The sequence below is a fragment of the Eptesicus fuscus genome, chromosome 1 (genome assembly GCF_027574615.1).
Source record: "Eptesicus fuscus isolate TK198812 chromosome 1, DD_ASM_mEF_20220401, whole genome shotgun sequence".
Classification (NCBI taxonomy): Eukaryota; Metazoa; Chordata; class Mammalia; order Chiroptera; family Vespertilionidae; genus Eptesicus; species Eptesicus fuscus.
The window spans coordinates 21,923,284-21,943,027 of record NC_072473.1 but is presented as its reverse complement, the minus strand read 5'-3'; the positions used below and the strand labels follow the sequence as shown (position 1 = coordinate 21,943,027).

The following is a 19,744-nucleotide window of genomic DNA, read 5'->3' as shown; positions in this document are numbered from 1 at the left end:
CCTCATGCATGCACCTCACAGGGATCAAGCCCACAATCTGGGCATATACCCTGACAGGGAATCGAACCGTGACCTCCTGGTTCATAGGTCAACACTCAACCACTGAGACACACTGACCGGCATAGACAGAAGTATTATTAATAAGAAAAGTTAATAGTAAAAATTTAAAAATTAATAGGAAAAAATCTCAGAGGTAATATTGTGTAGTGCTTAATCCCTGGAATTCAATAGCCTGAGTTTGATATCTGATCACATGGTTTATTAGCTGTGTGACCCTGTGCATTTTTACATAACTTCTCTGTACTTTCATTCTCCTACATGTAAAACGAAAATCGTAACAATGCCTAGCCTAAAGGGTTACTGAGTAGATTAAATGAGCTCATGTATATACAGTGCTTTGGACTGTATCTGGTGTATAGTAAGTGTTATATATGCTACTGCTATTGTTTCTGTTGTTATATAACAAATAACTTTTTCCCTATTCATTAGTTATTGTTCTTCCAAAAGAAAACAATCACAAAAAGAAGAGAAAATTTTGATAACATACATTAAATGTAAAGACTAAGGCTTGAGTGATCTTTTCTAGTTAAGTCAGAAGTGAAATAACTGTCAACATAAGAAATGTCCAAACTTGTAGAGAATTTTTATAAGAGTTTATCTGAGCCAAACTGACAATATATGCCGGGGAGCAAAATCTCAAATGCTCCAGAGAACAACAGTTTGTGGTTTATTTTATGCATTTGAGAGAAAGTAAGGGATATAAAGAAGATTGCATGAAGGTGGGAGAAAGCAAGGAGAGGATGGAATTATGTACTCTCCTGAGGGTGGTCCACTTTATATTTTTTTAAATCTTTATTGTTGAAAGTATTACATATGTCACCTTTTTCCCCCATTGACCTCTTCTAGCCCGCCCCCACACCAAACCTTCACCTCATTATTGTCTGTTAACATAAAGAGCTGATTGTGTTAGTCAAAACATCTTATTTTGTTGAACAATTAAAGGTTTGGTTTAGATCTCTTAAGTGTGTACTCCGAGGCAAAGTTTGAAGTAGTGTACTAATCAAATACAAGAAGGAAAGTCAAAGAGGGAAGTAGTGGAATTATCTGGATAACTTGGATCTGTTCTGTTTTAATTCCTGAATTATTTAGATAAATTAACCTCACCTTTTTTTGCTGAAGAAGTAGCAAATTCAACTGGCAATGTTTTCCCATGTAGGTACACAAATATTAAAAAATGGATGTATACTTGATTAAAACTCCATTTCCGCAAGAAGCTCAATACTAGTTTTCCACCACATTCGCTCCTTTGAAAATCAGGCTATTTCCTTCCAGAACATAGTTTTTTATAGAATAGAGATAGATGCTACTCAATCTGTTTCAGTATTTCCCTGCTTTCAACTTTGGATGTGGTTCTATCCATATCCCCCCTCCTCTCTTCCTGTCAAAGGAAATGGGACAGAATTCTCTTCAGAGCCCATCAGGGATACTTTGGCTGCCAAAAATAGTGACAGGAGACATTCATTGTCCATCTACCTTACTTCTGCAACATTCAAAATTCTGCATTCAAGATGCTATGACTGAAAACACAGGCCAATCCTTCAGAATTTCTAACATATCATTGTTGCCACATTCCCCCCTTACTTTAGAAGAGTAATTTAACTCAATTTTAGAATGAGAGAGAGAAAAAAAATATTTTTTCCAGTTACACAGGTCAATCCAATTGTTCGGAGCTTCCGAATGAATATTTAAACTTGTTGAACAGAAGCGTACAAATCTCTAAAAGCAAGTCAGATAATGTACAAAGCTTCCATTCATTGTGTAGGCAGAAAGGAATGCTGGTACCCGGCAGCTCTCTAAGGAATGTTCTTTTGGCTTTGACTGTTCTGCTGGGAACAAGGAGGGAAACACATATATAAAATGAATTTATAATGTCTCTGACTTATAATGGCAAAATGATAAGAAAAGTTGGCTGTTTAATATAAACTGTCGCTGCATATTCCAGGCCTCCTCTCTTTGAGGTCCCTCCCACATCCACAGGCCTGGCTACCGTTTAGTGGGGATTACAAAGTAGCTGTTTATTATTATTGACTGGTGAAGCTGTGCTCCGAAATTCATTCTGTCAACAGAATGTAAGAAAAGTTGGCATTTTAAAGCAGGGGTCTTTCATTCGCCGGGTTTTCTCAGGATTGCTATGCAACAGGATCAGTGCTGTAGTCCCCGGTTCAAGCTGAAAATGTTACACCGGAAGACATACCATGTAAAGGTCAGATTCTTCTATTATGATAATTTTCTTGATCTGTATATATACAAATGAGGTTGAATGCATAATGTCTTATCATAACTCTTGTCAGGGTCTATGGACTTTCTACCGTCAAGCCGAAAAATATGATGCTATCTCAAATGGGAAATCTTACTAATAAATGTATGATGCTGTAATACCAAGGTGAACTTAATGCATACTGTCAAGAAGATGCTCTCCGATGATAGAATCCTGTTCTGTGCTGGTTCTAAGGACTGAGTACAGCTTTGTTTGTTAATTTCGCCAAGCTTCTATAGTCAGTCAACTCTTCAGATTACCGCGTGCATAGAAAATATGACTTGACACTGAGGTGCACTTTATCATGGGAATTTAATTTCATATCACTTCCATAAAACAATATGTTCCATCCATGGACTAGAAGATATAATTTATGAAATTCATAAAGTTATAAGTATATTATGTTTTAATTCATAATGTCAAAGAATACATTTATTATACCTGATAAGATGCCCATTTTCAATCTACTTAATAATGTGAAAAGATATACCAAGAAAAGTGAGTTGGAAGTTCATCTTTTTGTTAGTTGGCATAATTGAAATATTTTCTGAACTAATAGTTTATTTTTTACAGTTCTCCAGATTCATACTCTTAGCTGATCGCTTCTGTGTTTTAATTCTGCATGTGTTTTTCTCCCTGCTATTCTGTAGGACCTCCAAGGAGAAATTGAAGCTCACACTGATATCTATCACAACCTAGATGAAAATGGCCAAAAAATCCTGAGATCCCTGGAAGGTTCTGATGATGCAGTCCTGTTACAAAGACGTTTGGATAACATGAACTTCAAGTGGAGTGAGCTGCGGAAAAAGTCTCTCAACATTAGGTAGGAAAAGATTGGAGGCAAGAATAGCCAGAAATTAATTGAAATAACAAAATTTTCCTCAATTTTATAACACAAGAAGCTAATATCTCATATGTTTGTGTAAATCACCCAATTCAGAATGATTCATTTTATTTTGAATAAATGAACCATTCATTTACTTGGTATAGAGATGATAACTTGAAGGTTCATATTAAATTAAAGTGGTGATGTTTTATAACCACAGGAGAGATGCATATTAAGACATTAGAGTGAATTTAAATGGGGAATACAGCTATTCTAATTTCATAGAGCTCTTTCTTGGTTTATTACAGGGTTATGGAAAAAGTGATAAAATTATAGGTTTGTTTACATGGAATTCTTTCTTTGGCATTCTAAATACATAACAGTGGGCATTCTTTTTTTATTTTTCAAGTATAGTTTACATTTAATATTATATTATACTAGAGGCCCAGTGCATGAAATTCATGCATGGGGGGGGCGTCCCTCAGCCCAGCCTGCAACTTCTCCAATGTGGGACCCCTCGGGGGATGTCCCAACCCCCACAGGGATCAGGCCTAAACTGGCAGTTGGACATCCCTCTCACAATCCGGGACTGCTGGCTCCTAACCACTCGCCTGCCTGCCTGCCTACCTGATTGCCCATAACCACTCTGCCTGCCAGCCTGATAGCCCCCTAACCGCTCCCCTGCCAGCCTGATTGACACCTAACTGCTCCCCTGCCAGCATTATCATCCCCAACTTCCCTCCCCTGCTGGTTCAATCACCTCCAACTGCCCTCCCCTGGTGGTCTGATTGCCCCCAACTGCCTTCCCCTGCAGGGCTGAGGGGACTGGCGGACTCTGGCTGGATGAGGCAGGCCTGAGGGGACTGGGTGCCACCATCTTGTGGCTGTGGGTGCCACCATCTTATAAGGGCATGGCAGTCAATTAGCATATTCCCTCTTTATTGGCTGTGGGCAACACCATCTTGTGAAGGCGTTGTTATGCCAATTAGCATATTCCCTTTTTATTAGATAGGATTAGTTTCAGACATATAGCATAGTGGTTAGAAAATCATCCAACACCTTTTGTTAAAAACACAATTCTTTTCCACTGCACTACATCATTTTGCCACATTGGATTTTAATGTTTTTTTTTCTTTCATTTATTAATTTTCTTTATACTGTTGGGTCTATTTTCAGGTTATTTATTATATTCCATTGTTGCTAACTGGTGTTAGTACTATAGCTTCCTTAGTCTCTGTATCTGGTAAGACAAGTACCCTTACATAATTCCCCAAAACTGACTGATCTTTTTACAAAGATGAAAGTGCTCACCAAATATTCTGCATGATATCTCTCATTTATCTGCTTCCTTGTAGTTAGGCAGAGCACTGTGATTAGTCCTGTTAAACAGGTCACTTCTGGGCCAAAGCATTAAAGAGGAAATGTAAATGTTCCATGCATTCTCTTCACTTAACAGAGGACATCCTTTAAATACCATAACACATTATAATTAACAGTTTAGAGGAGACATCCCACAGCTCTGGAAGCTAAGGAGATATTATAGCAACTTCCTGTCCTTTTCTTCCTCTAAGATTTTGCTACCACATCCTCTGCTGACTCATCCTTTGGCTGTTCTACATGCACCTATTTTGCCCCTTCCTGTGTATCAGTTTCTATTGAATAACTAATGGTGGCATCTCAGGAGTGTTGTAAGGAGGGCAGAGTGAAGTTCTTGTTATACCCATTTTACAGTAGTTTGGTGTTAGAGACAAAGAATAGAGATAGTAAGTAAAATGCCCAGTGTCACCAAAATGACAGGGAGTGGACATCAGGCTTCCTGCTTGTTAATTGGTTGCTTTTCCTAATTCATATATTTTAATTAAAATACTAGAAGCCCGTTGCACAAAGTTTCGTGCAATAGACTTTCCTTCACCTGGCTGCCAGCACCAGTTTTCCGCCAGCACCAGTTTTCCTCTGGCCACCCGCGGATCGGAGCATCTCCAGCCAGCTCGATTGGCCACCTGGCACCATTTCCTCTGGCCACCCACTGATCGGAGAACCTCCCGAAGGCTGGGGGCGGGACTCGGGGTGGCCGATGGTGCTGGCTGGAGGTGCTCCTATTGGCAGGTGGCCAGAGGAAAACTGGTGCTGGCAGAAAACTGATGCCGGCAGCCACGCAATCTGCCACCCCGAGTTCCGCCACTGGCGCCTTCTGCCGGCCCCATGGGTCCTCCTGCAGTGCAGTTTAGGCCAGTGTAGTCCCCGCACCCCGCTCCTCCCACCAGCCAATCGGCCACCCTGAGTCCCAACGCCAGCGCCTCCAGCCGGCCCAATCATGGGCGTAGCAGAGTGATGCAATTTGCATAATACCTTTTTATTATGTAGGATTTTGTGCTTTCTTCTGTTTCTAGAGGAGGGGTGGTAGTGGAAGGAGGTAGAAAGGATGAATGGACTTCATAATATCTATGAGGGAAAGCACAAAACAATGGGAATAGTTACTACCTCTAGGCTGTAAGATTACAGAAGAGATTTTTTTTCTTCTTTATTGTTCTTCTAAATTGCCCATATGACATATTTTTGAATTATAATGTATTTACTTCCATGATAAAAACCATAACAGAAATTTATTAATTTGAAAGAACTCATAAAAAATCTGCACTTAATATGAAATAACAAAAATAGGAACTAACATATAATACAACTCATACCATGCAATGTAATAAGCACTTTATATTTAGTGACCCATATAATGCTCTTAGCAGCCCTAAAAGATTTATTCTATTATTACCCTCTCTTTACATTTGAAGAAAGTCAGGCACCAAGAGGCTAAATAACTTTCCCAAAGTCACTTAATAAGTAGAAGGTCCAACATCTGAACATAGGGAATCTGGCTCCAGAGTCTGAGATTTTACCCATCATATCCTATATAATAAAAGCCTAATATGCTAAGTGTCTGGTTGACTGGTGGACCATTCAACCAATCAAAGCATAATATGCTAATGATATGATAAGGCTGCTCAACTGCTCACTATAACGTGCACTGACCACCAGGGGGCAGACATTCTGTCCAGTTAGCTTGCTGCTGGGGTCTGGCCAATCAGGACTGAGCAAGATGGGACAGACATGCCCTGGAGCCCTCCCGTAGTCCCTCCCTGGCTGGCCAACCTCCCATGTCCCTCCCTGGCCAGCTGGCCCTGATCAGCCCCAATCGGGACTGGGCAAGACAGGCCAGACATGCCCTGGAGCCATCCCGCGGTCCCTCCCGTGGTCCCTTCTCAGACAACAGCCCCAATCGGCCCCAATTGGGACTGGGCAAGATGGCCCTGACCAGCCCCGATCACTGGCCAGGTGGATGGATTTGGGAGGGCTCCAGGGCATGTCAGGGCTCCAGCCATGCATGAATTTTGTGCACCTGGCCTCTAGTTATACCATAAAGAAAGACAGAAAAAGTAAGGCTCACCTAACTTTTACACATAAGTATATAATAAGTGAAAGGATGAAACAGAGAAGCAGATTTCTCGGAGTAGAAAGGAATTTTTTATTGATAAGGTCTTTGCAAGTTTGCACCCCAGCTTCCAACACACTTATTTTCTTCTTCCTCTTTGGTCCATGAATTTGGTAATGACGTGTTTGTGATGAGTTGGGGGCCGCAATGGGCAATGGCATTTTCCAAGATAGGGAGACTCCATTCTCTTTTTACAGCTTAAACTCTAAGATAAGTCAGTATATGTAATGAAAAAGCCACTTATATAACATCTGTCATTAAAAAGGAATGAAACATGTGAGATGGAAAAGATACTGGCAGGCAGATAAAGTAAAGAAGAGCAAGTTAGCCCTAGCTGGTTTGGCTCAGTGGATAGAGAATCAGCCTGCAGACTGAAAGGTGTGGGCTCGATTCCAGTCAAGGGCACATGACCAGGTCGCGGGCTCGATCCCCAGTAGGGGGCGTGAAGGAGGCAGCCGATCAATGATTCTCTATCATCATTGATGTTTCTATCTCTCTCTCCTCTCCTCTCCTCTCTGAAATCAATAAAAATATATTAAAAAAGAGAAGAGGAAGTTAATCTTTTTGCAAGACAGAAAAAGAAAGGTGCTATAACTGTTCTGAGCATCTCTCAGTGTGTTTTCTCTCCTTCATGTGAACTTGATGAAATAAAATGAGAATTGAAAGCAGCAAACAGCATGTCAGCCAAAATATGGATTCTTCATTCTCAGAAATTTCCATATGCCAGCTACCACAGTTTAATTCTTACTATCATTAATCAAGTAGAAAACAGTTACCTTAGCTTATCTAAGGTGCTTCAAATTCTATAATTTATATATTCAGATTGGGGGTTTTGGCTTTTAAATATGGCTTTCTGATAATACAGGATGTGTTATAAATGACCACTTGTAAAAAGCAAAGAAATAATTATTTACATCAAAGCAATTCAGTTTATTTCCTGACACTTGGTTGAAATAAGGGCATCAGTCAATCCATACAGAATAGCATAGTGCATTTGAGAGAAGCATAGTAGGGTAGTAATTAGGGATGGTTATGAAATAGGTTAGATAACCCTGAAAGAGTAAGATTCAGAAGCATTAACTCTTAGAAGCTTGCATAAATGTAGTCAGTTTCTCCATTGGCATTATTTTTTAGTAAAAAGTCACCACAATTAAAAAATAGTTCCAAAGATACCATGAAAAAACAGCCCTGTGTTTGCCCAAGCTATAATATATATACTAAGAGTTTTCAGATGGCTCATTGTTTTATAAGGAATTCTGAAGGCAGTTTCATAATTCAATATGTAAAACCATTAGCGCTTGATTTCACAGGTGTCCATTATTAATGAAAAAAATTTGAGTTTGAATTAAAATTATTTTAAAGTTTTCCTTTAGTTCTATTGGCTTATAAAAAGTATCCTTAAAGGAGAACCAAGATGGTGGCATAAGTAAATGCCAGTACTCACTGCCTCCCACAACCACATCAAAATTACAACTAAAATACAGTTGTATTCAGAACTGCCTAAAACCTGGCTAAATGGAAGTCCTACAACTAGAGAAGTAAAGAATAAAGCACATCAAGTCTGGTAGGAGGGGGCAGAGGCACAAAACTGGCTGGTCGAAGACCCACATATGATATGTTTTTAATCAGGAGGGATATCTCCACTGCAGAGGCCTCCCATGAGGAACAAGGGGTCCCAACCCCACACCAAGCCCCCAGGACAGGGTTCCAGAGGTGGGAAGAGAAGTCCTTGTAACTTTGGGTTGTAAAAATCAGTGGGGATTGTGGCTGAGTGACAGTGATGCTGCTGAGACCCAGGCAGTCCCTCTTAAAGGGCCAATGCATGAACTTACATGGTCCTGCTTCCTTTGAGCTACAGCACTGAGTGATAGCTTTGGGGGAACCAGTGATACATGGGGAGGATCTTGATTGTTTGGCAACAGAGCAAGAACTCAGGGGTGACTTTCTTCCAGACGGGAATGTTCACAGGGGTGATTATTCCTGTGTTGAGACCTCCCCCATCACAGAGCTGACTGGCAGACATATATGAGTTTCCATCAGCCTGAGTTACACTGTTGCTCTACCCTGATGATTCCCTGAAACCCTGCCCCATCCAATTTGCAGTTCCACCAAGCTGTTTGCAGAGGCTTTTCCATATAAATGGCCTGTCCTGGCTCAGGCTTCAGATTTTCCTGAAATCTCTCAAACAAGCAGCAGCTGGTATCAGTGTGCCACAAACCTATCAATAAGAGGACAAAGACCCAGAACTAGCAGCAGCCTGCCTTGCTTCACAGCTGGGCCTATCTTGGGCACTTCCAAGCCCAAGACAAGTAGCAGCCATCTGCAGATTGCTCTGTAGCTCCTGCTGGGTGGTCCCAGGCAGTGGCTGAATTTGTACCTCCCAGGAGGCACCAGAGCCATTACACCTGGTATATAGCTTCAGATCATAGTACATTACAACTCTACGTATCCACAAGTGACACACTCAAGAGGCAGACTCAGTGAGCACTAAACAAGTCCTGCTCCATGGGGGTGTCTCCTGAATAGCAGCTCTTCCACTTTATTCACTGCTGGTCCTTACAGCCAATCGGCCTGGAGGTCAATACCTCCCAGTGATTCAAACAGCAATTAAGTCTCAACTACAACAAGACTGTGCACACAGCCCACATAGGTATGTACCTAAAGTGCCCAGCTGAGGTGATTGGGGAGGCTTAGCCACTGGGACCTACAGGACACCTACTGTACTAGGCCACTCTACCTAATACATAGAAATAAACACAGGGAAGCAGCCAAAATGTGGAGACAAAGAAACATATCACAAATGAAATAACTAGAAGCAAGCAAACTACTGGATACAGAGTTCAAAACAATGGTTATAAGGTAGCTCAAGGATCTTAATGAGAACTTCAAGGGATTTAGTGAGATTTTAAAGGATCTTAGTGGTGAGAATGTCAAAGACATGAAAAAGGACCAGTGAGAAAGGAAGCATAAATTAACTGAAATAAGGAATAATTTACAGAGATTCAACAATAGAATAGAGAATTCTGAGAATCAAATCAACAATTTGGAATATGAGGAAGAAAAAAACACATAATCAGAAGAGCAAAAAGAAAAAAGAATCCAAAAATATGAAGTTAGTGTAAGGAGCTTCTGGGAAAACTTCAGGTGTACCAACATTTACATTATGTCAGTGTCAGATGGAGAAGAGAGAGAGTAAGATATTGAAAAAGTGTTTGAGCCCCAGTTGGTTTGCCTCAATGGCTAGAGTGTCAGCCTGTGGACTGAAGGATCCCAGATTTGATTCTGGCCAAGGTCATATACCTCCATTGCAGGCTCGATCCCCTGCCCTGGTTGTGATGCATGCGGGAGGCAACCAATCTCTCTCACATTGATGTTTCTATCTGTCTGACTCTCCCTCTCTTGCACTCTCCCTAGAAATCAATTGAAATATATCATCGAGTGAGGATTAACCAAATAATAATAATAATAATAATAATAATAATAATATTTCCCCAAATCATTATTTAAAAGAAAAGAAAATGTATTTGAAGAAATAATGACAGAAAATTTATCCTACCTCATGAAAGAAATAGACTTACAAGTTCAGGAAGTGCAGAGTCCCAAATAAGAGGAACCCAAAGAGGTACACAGCAAGACACATCATAATTAAAATGCCAAGGCTTAAAGACAACGAGAGAATCTTAAAAGCACCAAGAGAAAAGCAGTTAGTTACCTATAGGCTAGGACGTGCTTATATGACTGTCAGCTGATTTCTTAACTGAAACTTTCCAGGCCAGAAGAGAGTGGCAAGAAATATTCAGGGATGTATAGCAAGGACTTACAACCAAGATTACTCTACTCAGCTAAGCTGTCATTTAGAATTGAAAATCAGATAAAGAGCTTCACAGACCAAAAATAAAAAAGCTAAAGGAGTTCACCACCAAACCAGTATTCATGAAATGCTGAAGGGTATTCTTAAAAAGGGGAAGAAGAAGCAGAAGCAGAAGAAGAAGAGAAAAATATCAAAAATATGAATAATAAAATGATAATAAATACATATCAATCAACAATTGAACCTAGAAATCAAAATAAATGAACAATAAATTAATGAACAAAATAAACTGATGAATAAAATAGAATCAGAGGCATGGAAACATGGAACAGACTGATGAATCTCAGAGAGAAGGGTGGAGTGGGGGTGGGAAGAGGTTAACTAAAGATCTTCTATGAATATATGTACTACTTATGGACACAGACAAAAGGATGGTAAAGGCCTGGGGTGAGGCAGGAACTGGGTGGAGTGGGCAATGGGGTCAAAAAAGGGGGACATCTGTAATACTCTCAATGATAAAGAATTTTTTTAGTATCCTTGTGCTTCCAGATCCAAGTTCATATTATATCCTTTCCCCTCCACTTATTTTCCTTGCACCCTATGTGTTTTCTTTTCCTGTGATTACAATTCTTATTTGAATCTCCATCATGTCATCCCATATTGCAATATTTGTCTCTGTTCCTTTACATATTGAGACCATCCATTACACATTTACAAAAATATTCTTCCTTGGACACTGTTTTTATCACATTATCCCTTTGGTCAAGAACTTCAGTCTTGTTGGGACCCATATTCTAATCATTCATTTACTTATTTATTCATTCAACAAATAATTACTGTTTACTATGTACTAGACACTTTTCTAGGCACTGAGGATGAAACTGTGAACAAAACAGACAAAAGAAAACCATTGCTCTCATACAGCTTATATTTACTCAGTAGAATCCAGTGGACTCTTCATTCTCTACCAACTATGTCTAATAAGCCCCTTCTAACCCTTCCCTTTTCTGTTCTTCTCATGTCTCCCAGTTCCTTCCTCATCAAGTAACAATCTGATTACTCTCCAACACAGATTCTCTGAGCTAAGTAGACTCTGCTTTCTTACACCATTCCTGCTCTCCAAAAATTTTCTCTCTCTCCCATACTAGTGTGTATCTTTTCTGGTCCTCACACTTGGAATACCATTTCCTCTCATTCTCCAAATATTAACTCTGATAGCATAATGAATATTTTCCTTTCTGACAATTTCTTCACCATGTCTTCTCTGTACTATTCTCATTCATACTTGACTAGAGACCCGGTGTATGAAAATTCATGCACTGGAGGGGGGTCCCTCAGCCAAGCATGCCCCCTCTCACAGTCTGGGAGCCCTCAGGAGCGGGAGGTGACCCAGCGATCAGGGGAAGGCAATGCCCCCATCATACTTCTGCTGCTGCCACTACCAACAGTGTAAACCTCAGCCGGCCCTGGTTACCTGAGCCTCGGGAGGCCCTGGGTGGCTGGGCAGCCACCATCAGAGGCTTGCCTGCACCTTGGGCATCGCCTGGGCAGCTGCCATCTGAGGCTTGCCTGTGCCTTGAACCAGCCCTGGGCGGCTGTGCAGCTGCCATCCGAAGCTTTCCTGCACCTCGGGCCCGCCCTGGGCGGCTGGGCAACTGACATCCGAGGCTTGCCTGCACTTCGGGCATCAGCTGGGCAGCCAACATCAGAGGCTTGCCTGCACCTTGGGCTGGCCCTGGGCAGCTGGCAGCTGCCATCCAAGGCTTGCCTGTGCCTGGGGCCAGCCCTGGGTGGCTGGGCAGCTACCATTCAAGGCTTGCCTGCGCCTTGGGCCAGCCCTGGGCAGCTGTGGGGCTGAAGGGACTGGGGGACTCTAGAGGCAGGCACGTGGAGTGGCCAGACCCACATGGGGGTAGGCCCAGCCATGCCACACACCTGCCACCCCGGAGGGGCTGAGAGGACTGGGTGCCGCCATCTTGTGGCTGTGGGTGCCGCCATATTTGAGGGCATGGCAGTAAATTAGCATATTTCCTCCTTATTAGCTGTGGGCACCACCATATTTGTGAGGGTGTGATGGTCAATTAGCATATCCCCTCTTTATTAGATAGGATGGCAAATCCCTTTAACCTTTTGCACTCAGATGTCGAGTGTGACGGTTATTGAATGTATCAATAATTTGAAATATAAAAAAATCCAAATAAATAAGTTTGTATGAAAAGAAACTCCAGTTTTTTATTCTACTGCCACGCTTTGTAAAATCTGGGGTGTTTAAAAAATTAAATCCCGAGTAGAATAAAGAAATCGAGAAAAAAGCAAGCGAGTGCAAAGGGTTAAGAATTTCATGAGTTATTTCATAGGGCTATACTTGCTGCCTCCAGTTAAATAGATGAGTATTCCAAACTCTAAATGAGTCAGTGAGGTAGAGCAGAAAGAGTCCTGGACCAGCAGTTGGGCAATCTAGTTTGTTTTTTGGCTCTGTTACTAACTACCTAACGTATAATCTTGAGGAGCTTGACCATGTCACTTAACTGCTTCAGACCTCAATCTTCCCCCTCATTAAAATGAGGATGTTTGACCTGAAACCTGGGTGGTCTATTCAACTCCCCTCACCATTCTTCAATTCTATTAGTTTTAATTCTGCAATCACTCTTGATGAACCTAAGCTAATTATGGAACTTTTCTACCTTGTTTTTATTATATTTAAATGGAGCTGATTAAGTTCAAAGTTATGGTATAAGGAAAAGTAAATAAGATGTCTTTGAGGGAAAAATAATATTTTAATTGAAATTGTATAGTACTATCCCATAATTTAGTTCAAGGACAGAATATGCCATCTGTTTCATATGCATTTTGTCCACACATATTATGTGCAAGAGGTGTAATGAGAATACTCAGTGACAGTTGAGTGCCATCAAACAAAAGGAAATGTTAATTGATTTAAGTGGGAGCAAAATAAAGTGCAAAATTTTTATTTACATGTATACATACACACATGTGCACATATACACACATGCATACACACATAGTTATTGATGACATTACCTAACATTAGGATTGTAATTAGCCAAAGAAAGTGTTTCTCATTCTAAAATAATCTATATCCACAAAACTTACATTTTAATTTTGAAAATATTAATATTTTGAGAACTGGTCATATGAATTTTTTACATAAGGAGTATGTATGAAGATTTTTATTTCATATACCAACAGATTATGTTTTACAACTTTTTGTTTATACTATTAGTTATGATAATTGCATATATTGTCAACAAAATTTCAGCAAAATATACATCCTGTGAGATTTTTATACCTGGGAGAAAAATGTGTAATGTTATCTACAAATAATAACTTTTATGAAAATTTTAGCATTAATTTGAGATGCTAGAACACCAACATTATAGAGACTAGAGTAGCGATAAATCTCCAAGAGACAGCTTGTTATTAGAAGTTAGAATAGTTAGAAGTTTTTTTATAATGGAGAACAAAGAAAGAGCAAAAAGAGGCAACCTTTGAGAGAAAAATGCAACTTGGACATTGAGTATCTCTGACCCTCTTTCTTTTATTCTCAGAATGTTAATTATGTTTGAAAGTTGGAGTTCATGGCCCATCTGGGAAAAATGTTTACTTCTCTTGGAGCTTAATTTTCTCATTATTTAAAGCTCCATAGCTCCCATTGTATTTTTGTGGTTATTATTTCTGCATTCTTATCTTTTCTTTCTATATGTTAAAGTGCTATCTTAATACACAAAGGTACCAAAGATATACAGGGATATATCATTAGTTTTATAAAGAAAGTCAAAGTGAAAAATGAATTTAATATAACACATTTTGCTTTAAGAATACATGACTTCCAGAGTAAAGTTTTATTAAGGATTTCAAACTAGGCATCAACTAAATCACACTTGAAATGTCTGTGACTAGAGAAATAACAATCACTTTAGCAACTCCTATAATTGTTAGAGTCCTGACACTGAAGAGTTTCTTAAAGACCAAGAGGTATATCCCAACACACCTAAATGTTCCACATTTTACCTAAACCTTATAAATTGTAGAAATCATCTGCTTATTAAAGATCAGCACTTGCCTTGTTAAAAGCTAGTAGCCCCTAAGCGCTTGTCTTCACTAATAAAGATTAATAGAAAATGGATAGAAGCTAAGTGCCTCTTCAAACCTCCTCTGTTATTTTATGTTGAGTAGGTAGGGGTAAGTGCATCTGCCAATTAGTAGGAAGCCTTTTGCTCAGGGATCCAAAACATTGGATTAAAAATCACTAAGTTTATGCCAGTACTAGGTAGTTTTGAGAACAGTGGCTTTGTAGTATAGCTTGATATCTGGTATTGTGATCCCTCCAACCTTGTTCTTCTTTCTCAAAATTGCTACAGCTATTCGGTGTCTTTTTTTATTTCAGGTGAATTTTTGGAAAGTTTGTTCTAGGTCTTTGAAGTATGCCATTGGTATTTTAATGGGAATTGCATTGAATTTATAGATTGCTTTGGGTAGTATGAACATTGTAATGATGTTGGTTCTACCAATCCAAGAATATGGCATATTCTTCCATTTGTTCATGTCTTCTTCTCTTTTTTTCAGCGTCCTGAAATTTTCTGAGTACAGGTCTTTATCCCCTTGGTTAAATTTATTCCTAGGTATCTTAACTTTTTTGTTGCCATGGTAAGTGGGATTGCTTTTATAGTTTCTCTTTCTGTGAATTCATTATTGGTGTGTAGAGAAGCTATAGACTTCTGGGTGTTAATTTTGTATCCTGCTACATTGCCGAATTCATTTGTTAAGTCTAGTAGTTTTTTGTTTTTTATAGAGTCTTTGGAGTTTTCTATGTACAATATCATGTCACCTGCGAATAAGGACAGTTTTACTTCTTTCCCAATTTGGATGCCTTTTATTTCTTCTTCTTGTCTGATTGCAATGGCTAGTACTTCCAGTACTATGTTGAACAGGAGTGATGAGAGTGGGCATCCCTGTCTTGCTCCTGTTCTTAGGGGAAATGGTTTTAGTTTTTGCCCATTAAGTATGATGTTGGCTGTGGATTTGTCATATATGGCTTTTATTATGTTGAGGTATGATCCTTCTATTCCTACCTTGCTGAGAGTTTTTATCAAGAAAGAGTGTTGAATTTTTTTCAAATGCTTTTTTTGCATCAATGGATATGATTATACGGTTTTTATCTCTCAGTTTGTCTATGTGGTGTATCACGTTTATTGATTTGCGGATATTGTACCATTCTTGCATCCCCAGAATAAATCCCACTTAGTCATGATGCATAATCTTTCTAATGTAATGATGGAACAGACATATAGACCAGTGGAACAGAACAAAGAACCCAGAAATCGATACAAGCCATTATGCTCAATTAATATTTGACAAAAGAGGCAAGAGCATACAATGTAGTCAAGACAGTCTCTTCAATAAATGGTGTTGGGAAAACTGGACAGATACTTGCAAAAAAAATGAAACTAGACCACCAACTTACACCATACACAAAAATAAACTCAAAATGGATAAAGGACTTAAACGTAATATAGGAAACCATAAAAATCTTAGAAGAAGCCATAGGCAGCAAAATAGCAGATATTTGTCATAGCAATATCTTTACAGACACATATCCTAGGGCAAGAGAGACTAAGGAGAAAATAAACAATTGGGACTACATCAAAATAAAATCTTCTGCAGAGCAAAAGAAACCATCAACAAAACAAGAAAGCCCACTGCATGGGAGAACATATTTGCCAATGTTATCTCCAACATTTACAGGGAACTCATACAACTTAACAAAAGGAAGAGATATAATCCAATCAAAAAATGTGCAAAGGACCTAAATAGACACTTTTTGAAAGAGGACATTCAGAAAGCCAAGAGACATTTGAAAACATGCTCAAAGTCACTAATCATCTGAGAGATGCAAATCAAAACAACAATGAGGTACCATCTCACATCTGTCAGAATGGCTGTCATCAACAAATCAACAAACAACAAGTGCTGGCGAGGATGCGGAGAAAAAGGAACCCTTGTGCACTGCTGGTGGGAATGCAGACTGGTGCAACCACTATGGAAAACAGTATGGAGTTTCCTCAAAAAATAAAAAAGTTAAAAATGGAACTGCCATTTGACCCAGTAATACCACTTCTAGAAATATATCCCAAGAAAACGGAAACACCAATCAAAGAGGATATATGCACCCCTATGTCCATAGCAGCACAATTTACAATAGCTGAGATTTGGAAACAGCCTAAATGCCCATTAGCAGATGAGTGGATTAGAAAGCTGTGGTACATCTACACAATGAAATACTACACTGCTGTAAAAAAAAAAAAAAAAAAAAAAGAAGGAATTTTTTACCATTTGCAACAGCATGGATGGAAATGGAGAGCATTATACTAAGTGAAATAAGCCAGTCAGTGAAAGAAAAATACCACATGATCTCACTCATTTGTGAAATATAAAGAACATTATAACTGATGAACAAAAATAGATACAGAGGCAAAGAAGCATCGAACAGACTGTCAAACTATAGCAGGAAGGCTGGGGGAAGTAGGAGATCAACTGAAGGACTTGTATGCGTGCATATAAGCATAACCAATGGACGCAAGACACTGTGAGTGGGGAGGTGAGGGCATGTGCCTGGGCGTAGGGAAGACCTGGGGAAGGTCAATGGGGGGGGGGGGAAGGAGACATATGTACTACTATTTTTAAGACTTTAAACAATAAAATAATTTTTTTTTCAAAATCACTAAGTTTAAGGATTTTCTCATATAAGTTTGTAATTTCTCTTCCCTGTGTCTTAATATGACAGCTTAAGTTACGTGCTTCAGCAGCTGTCTTTATACATTTCCATCTAAGTTTATTAATTTGCAAAAAAAAAAAAAGAAGGTTGAACAACCATCTCTGAGGTTCCTTCCAGCCCTATCAGCCTAGGATAAAAGGAGGCAGGGGAAAATCCATTACAAATAGAAAGAAACCATTTCAGCAAGAGATTCTAAATACAAACATGGGTTAATTATTTAGGAATATCTCTTACCATCTTGAAAATAGAAATAGGGTAGCTAGCTGCCTTCAAAATGCATTGGAAATGTGTCTTGAAAACACTTCCTGAGCTTAGCATCACCAAAGAGAAATGTTTTCTGAGCTCATAGTGTTTTTGCTACATTTAGGTCTCCTTCAAAATCATGACATTGACATATACTACCTTTGGCCTGTGGAGACCAACAAATAATATTTAGGGCATATAGGAAATACTTTAAGAAATTCTTTCTCAAAGAATGCTCTTGGAGCTCACCTGTGAACAGATGAAGGTTCTTTTAAAAGTACAGAAATTCTGAAGGTGAAACCTAGGAAACTGTACTTCAAATTTTACAAGCTACCCAAATGTTTCTTATACTCACTGAAGTCTGAGAACCATGACTTTATATTGGATATCTTTGTAAATGTTGTTGTAAATCAGAAGCCATTATATGACTGACTTTCTCCTCTCCAACCCTTTGTCCTCTGTCCTTTATAAGCCTTTCGCTTAAGTTTTTGTCTTATCACCTCTTGCCTTTCACTCTCATGCTTTTAGCAAGGAAAAGAATGAAACTGTCATTTGATAACGTGGTTAAGGTAATCAAACATTCTGAAATGTTACCTAACTCCATACCTATGGATAAATAAGGTCCCCTCACCCAGACACACAAGAGGTTTTTGTCATATGTGGTCCCAGGTCCTTCTTCTGCTCCTCTGTTAACTCTCTTGACCATCCTGTGTCCCTGGCTCATAACAGCCTCTCTATCTCACACTGTGGAGTTTCTCTTAGATCCCTTAGAACTTAATTCCCTGGGTCTCAAAGCTTTTATTTTTCTGTTTTGGATGACGTAAAGGATTTCACTGACTTGTTCATAATTAGTCAGCACCATCTAATCTAGAACTGAGGTTGTGGCACAGCCTTATATAAAGGAAGCAACAGCTGGAGGCCCCACCATAGGCAGCCTGCTCTTCTGCATATTCATCCTCCTGTAGACTTCTCCCACAAGGGTATTTTATTTCTTCCAGTTAGAGGGAGGCCAAGCAGCAGGCATCTTTCCATTCTCCATTACCTTCCACTCTCCCTACTCCCAATGCCTTATTGGGACTTAGAGGCACTCAATACATATTTATTTAATTAGTATCTCTTCTCCCATTTGCTGCTTTTCTATGTCTGGGCTATGACACACTCTACCTATCTTTCAGAATGTCCTGCTTGACAGTTTCACCCTCAAGCTGCAAATTCTAGACACCCCAGGGAATCCCTATAACTAGTAGTCATTACATGCCATTAAACAGCTAAAATCTTGCATAGGGAATTTTCACATAGGCTTATCATGGAAAAGTGATAACTGAAGGAGAAGGATGGAACAGAAACATAAAAGAAGTGCCTCTATACTATATGCAGTCTGCACTATTATGTTTAATTCACCATATTTGGGGTATTTCATGATTTATTTACTAGACAATAAATGCTCTTAGGGTCTTGAACAGTTTAATTCTCTGATGGAAATGCCTTTATTTTTTCTCAACATAATGTTTCTATTGCTCATAATAGAAAAAATTCTGACAATTTTCAGAAGTATATAGATGAAGGAATAAATCACCTGTAAATCCTCCTCAGGGTAAAACTAGTCATTTCAGAACTTTTTCACACATAGTCAAGCATGTGCACAGAAACACAGACACATAAAAACATTTCATAAAATAGACTGTGTACATTATTGCAACCTGTTTTCTCAGCAACAAAAAGGGTGATCTTTTCTATATTCATAAGTATTTGCCTCAGGATGCATAGATTTGTATGACTTCAGCATTATATATTTAACCAATTCCCTAGTATTAAAAAGTTGTTTCTACTTTGTGTCGATCATGAGTGATGCTATAGATAACATTTTCTACCTATATCTTTGCATGCTTTCCCAGCTACTTTCTCACGTATAAGTTCCTCAAATTTGTACTTGCATATTTTAGTGACTTTTATGTGTTATCAAATTATGCTTCAGAGAGTTTGGAACAATTTAACTTCAGTACATAGTTACCATTTGGGGATTCTGTTTGACTGAGGCCAGCAGGAGAATTGTATTTGAAATGTCAGGCGAAGTTACCAAATGGCAAAGGGAAATGTTGTTCTACCTGGTTGCTTTACATTTCAATCTTTGTAGCATTAGAGACTATATTATATTTATGTTATTGGCAGCATTAGTTTTTATGAATTTATTAGTAATTGCTGATTATATAAGTTATGCAGCAAAATTCTTGTTTTACCTAAGGATGGAGCCTTGCCAACATTCCACA

At 39.1% G+C, this 19,744-nt stretch overlaps 1 protein-coding gene across 4 annotated transcripts in view; it reads left to right on the top strand.

Moving 5' to 3' along the window:
* DMD (dystrophin) overlaps positions 1-19,744 on the top strand; it is a 1,914,059-nt gene that overhangs the window by 1,466,631 nt on the left and 427,684 nt on the right. For all 4 annotated transcript variants that reach the window (XM_054720874.1, XM_028129748.2, XM_054720891.1 and 1 more), the window contains one exon: positions 2,968-3,140. In XM_054720874.1, the coding sequence (XP_054576849.1) occupies positions 2,968-3,140 (173 nt within the window). The remainder of the gene's footprint in view (positions 1-2,967; positions 3,141-19,744) is intronic.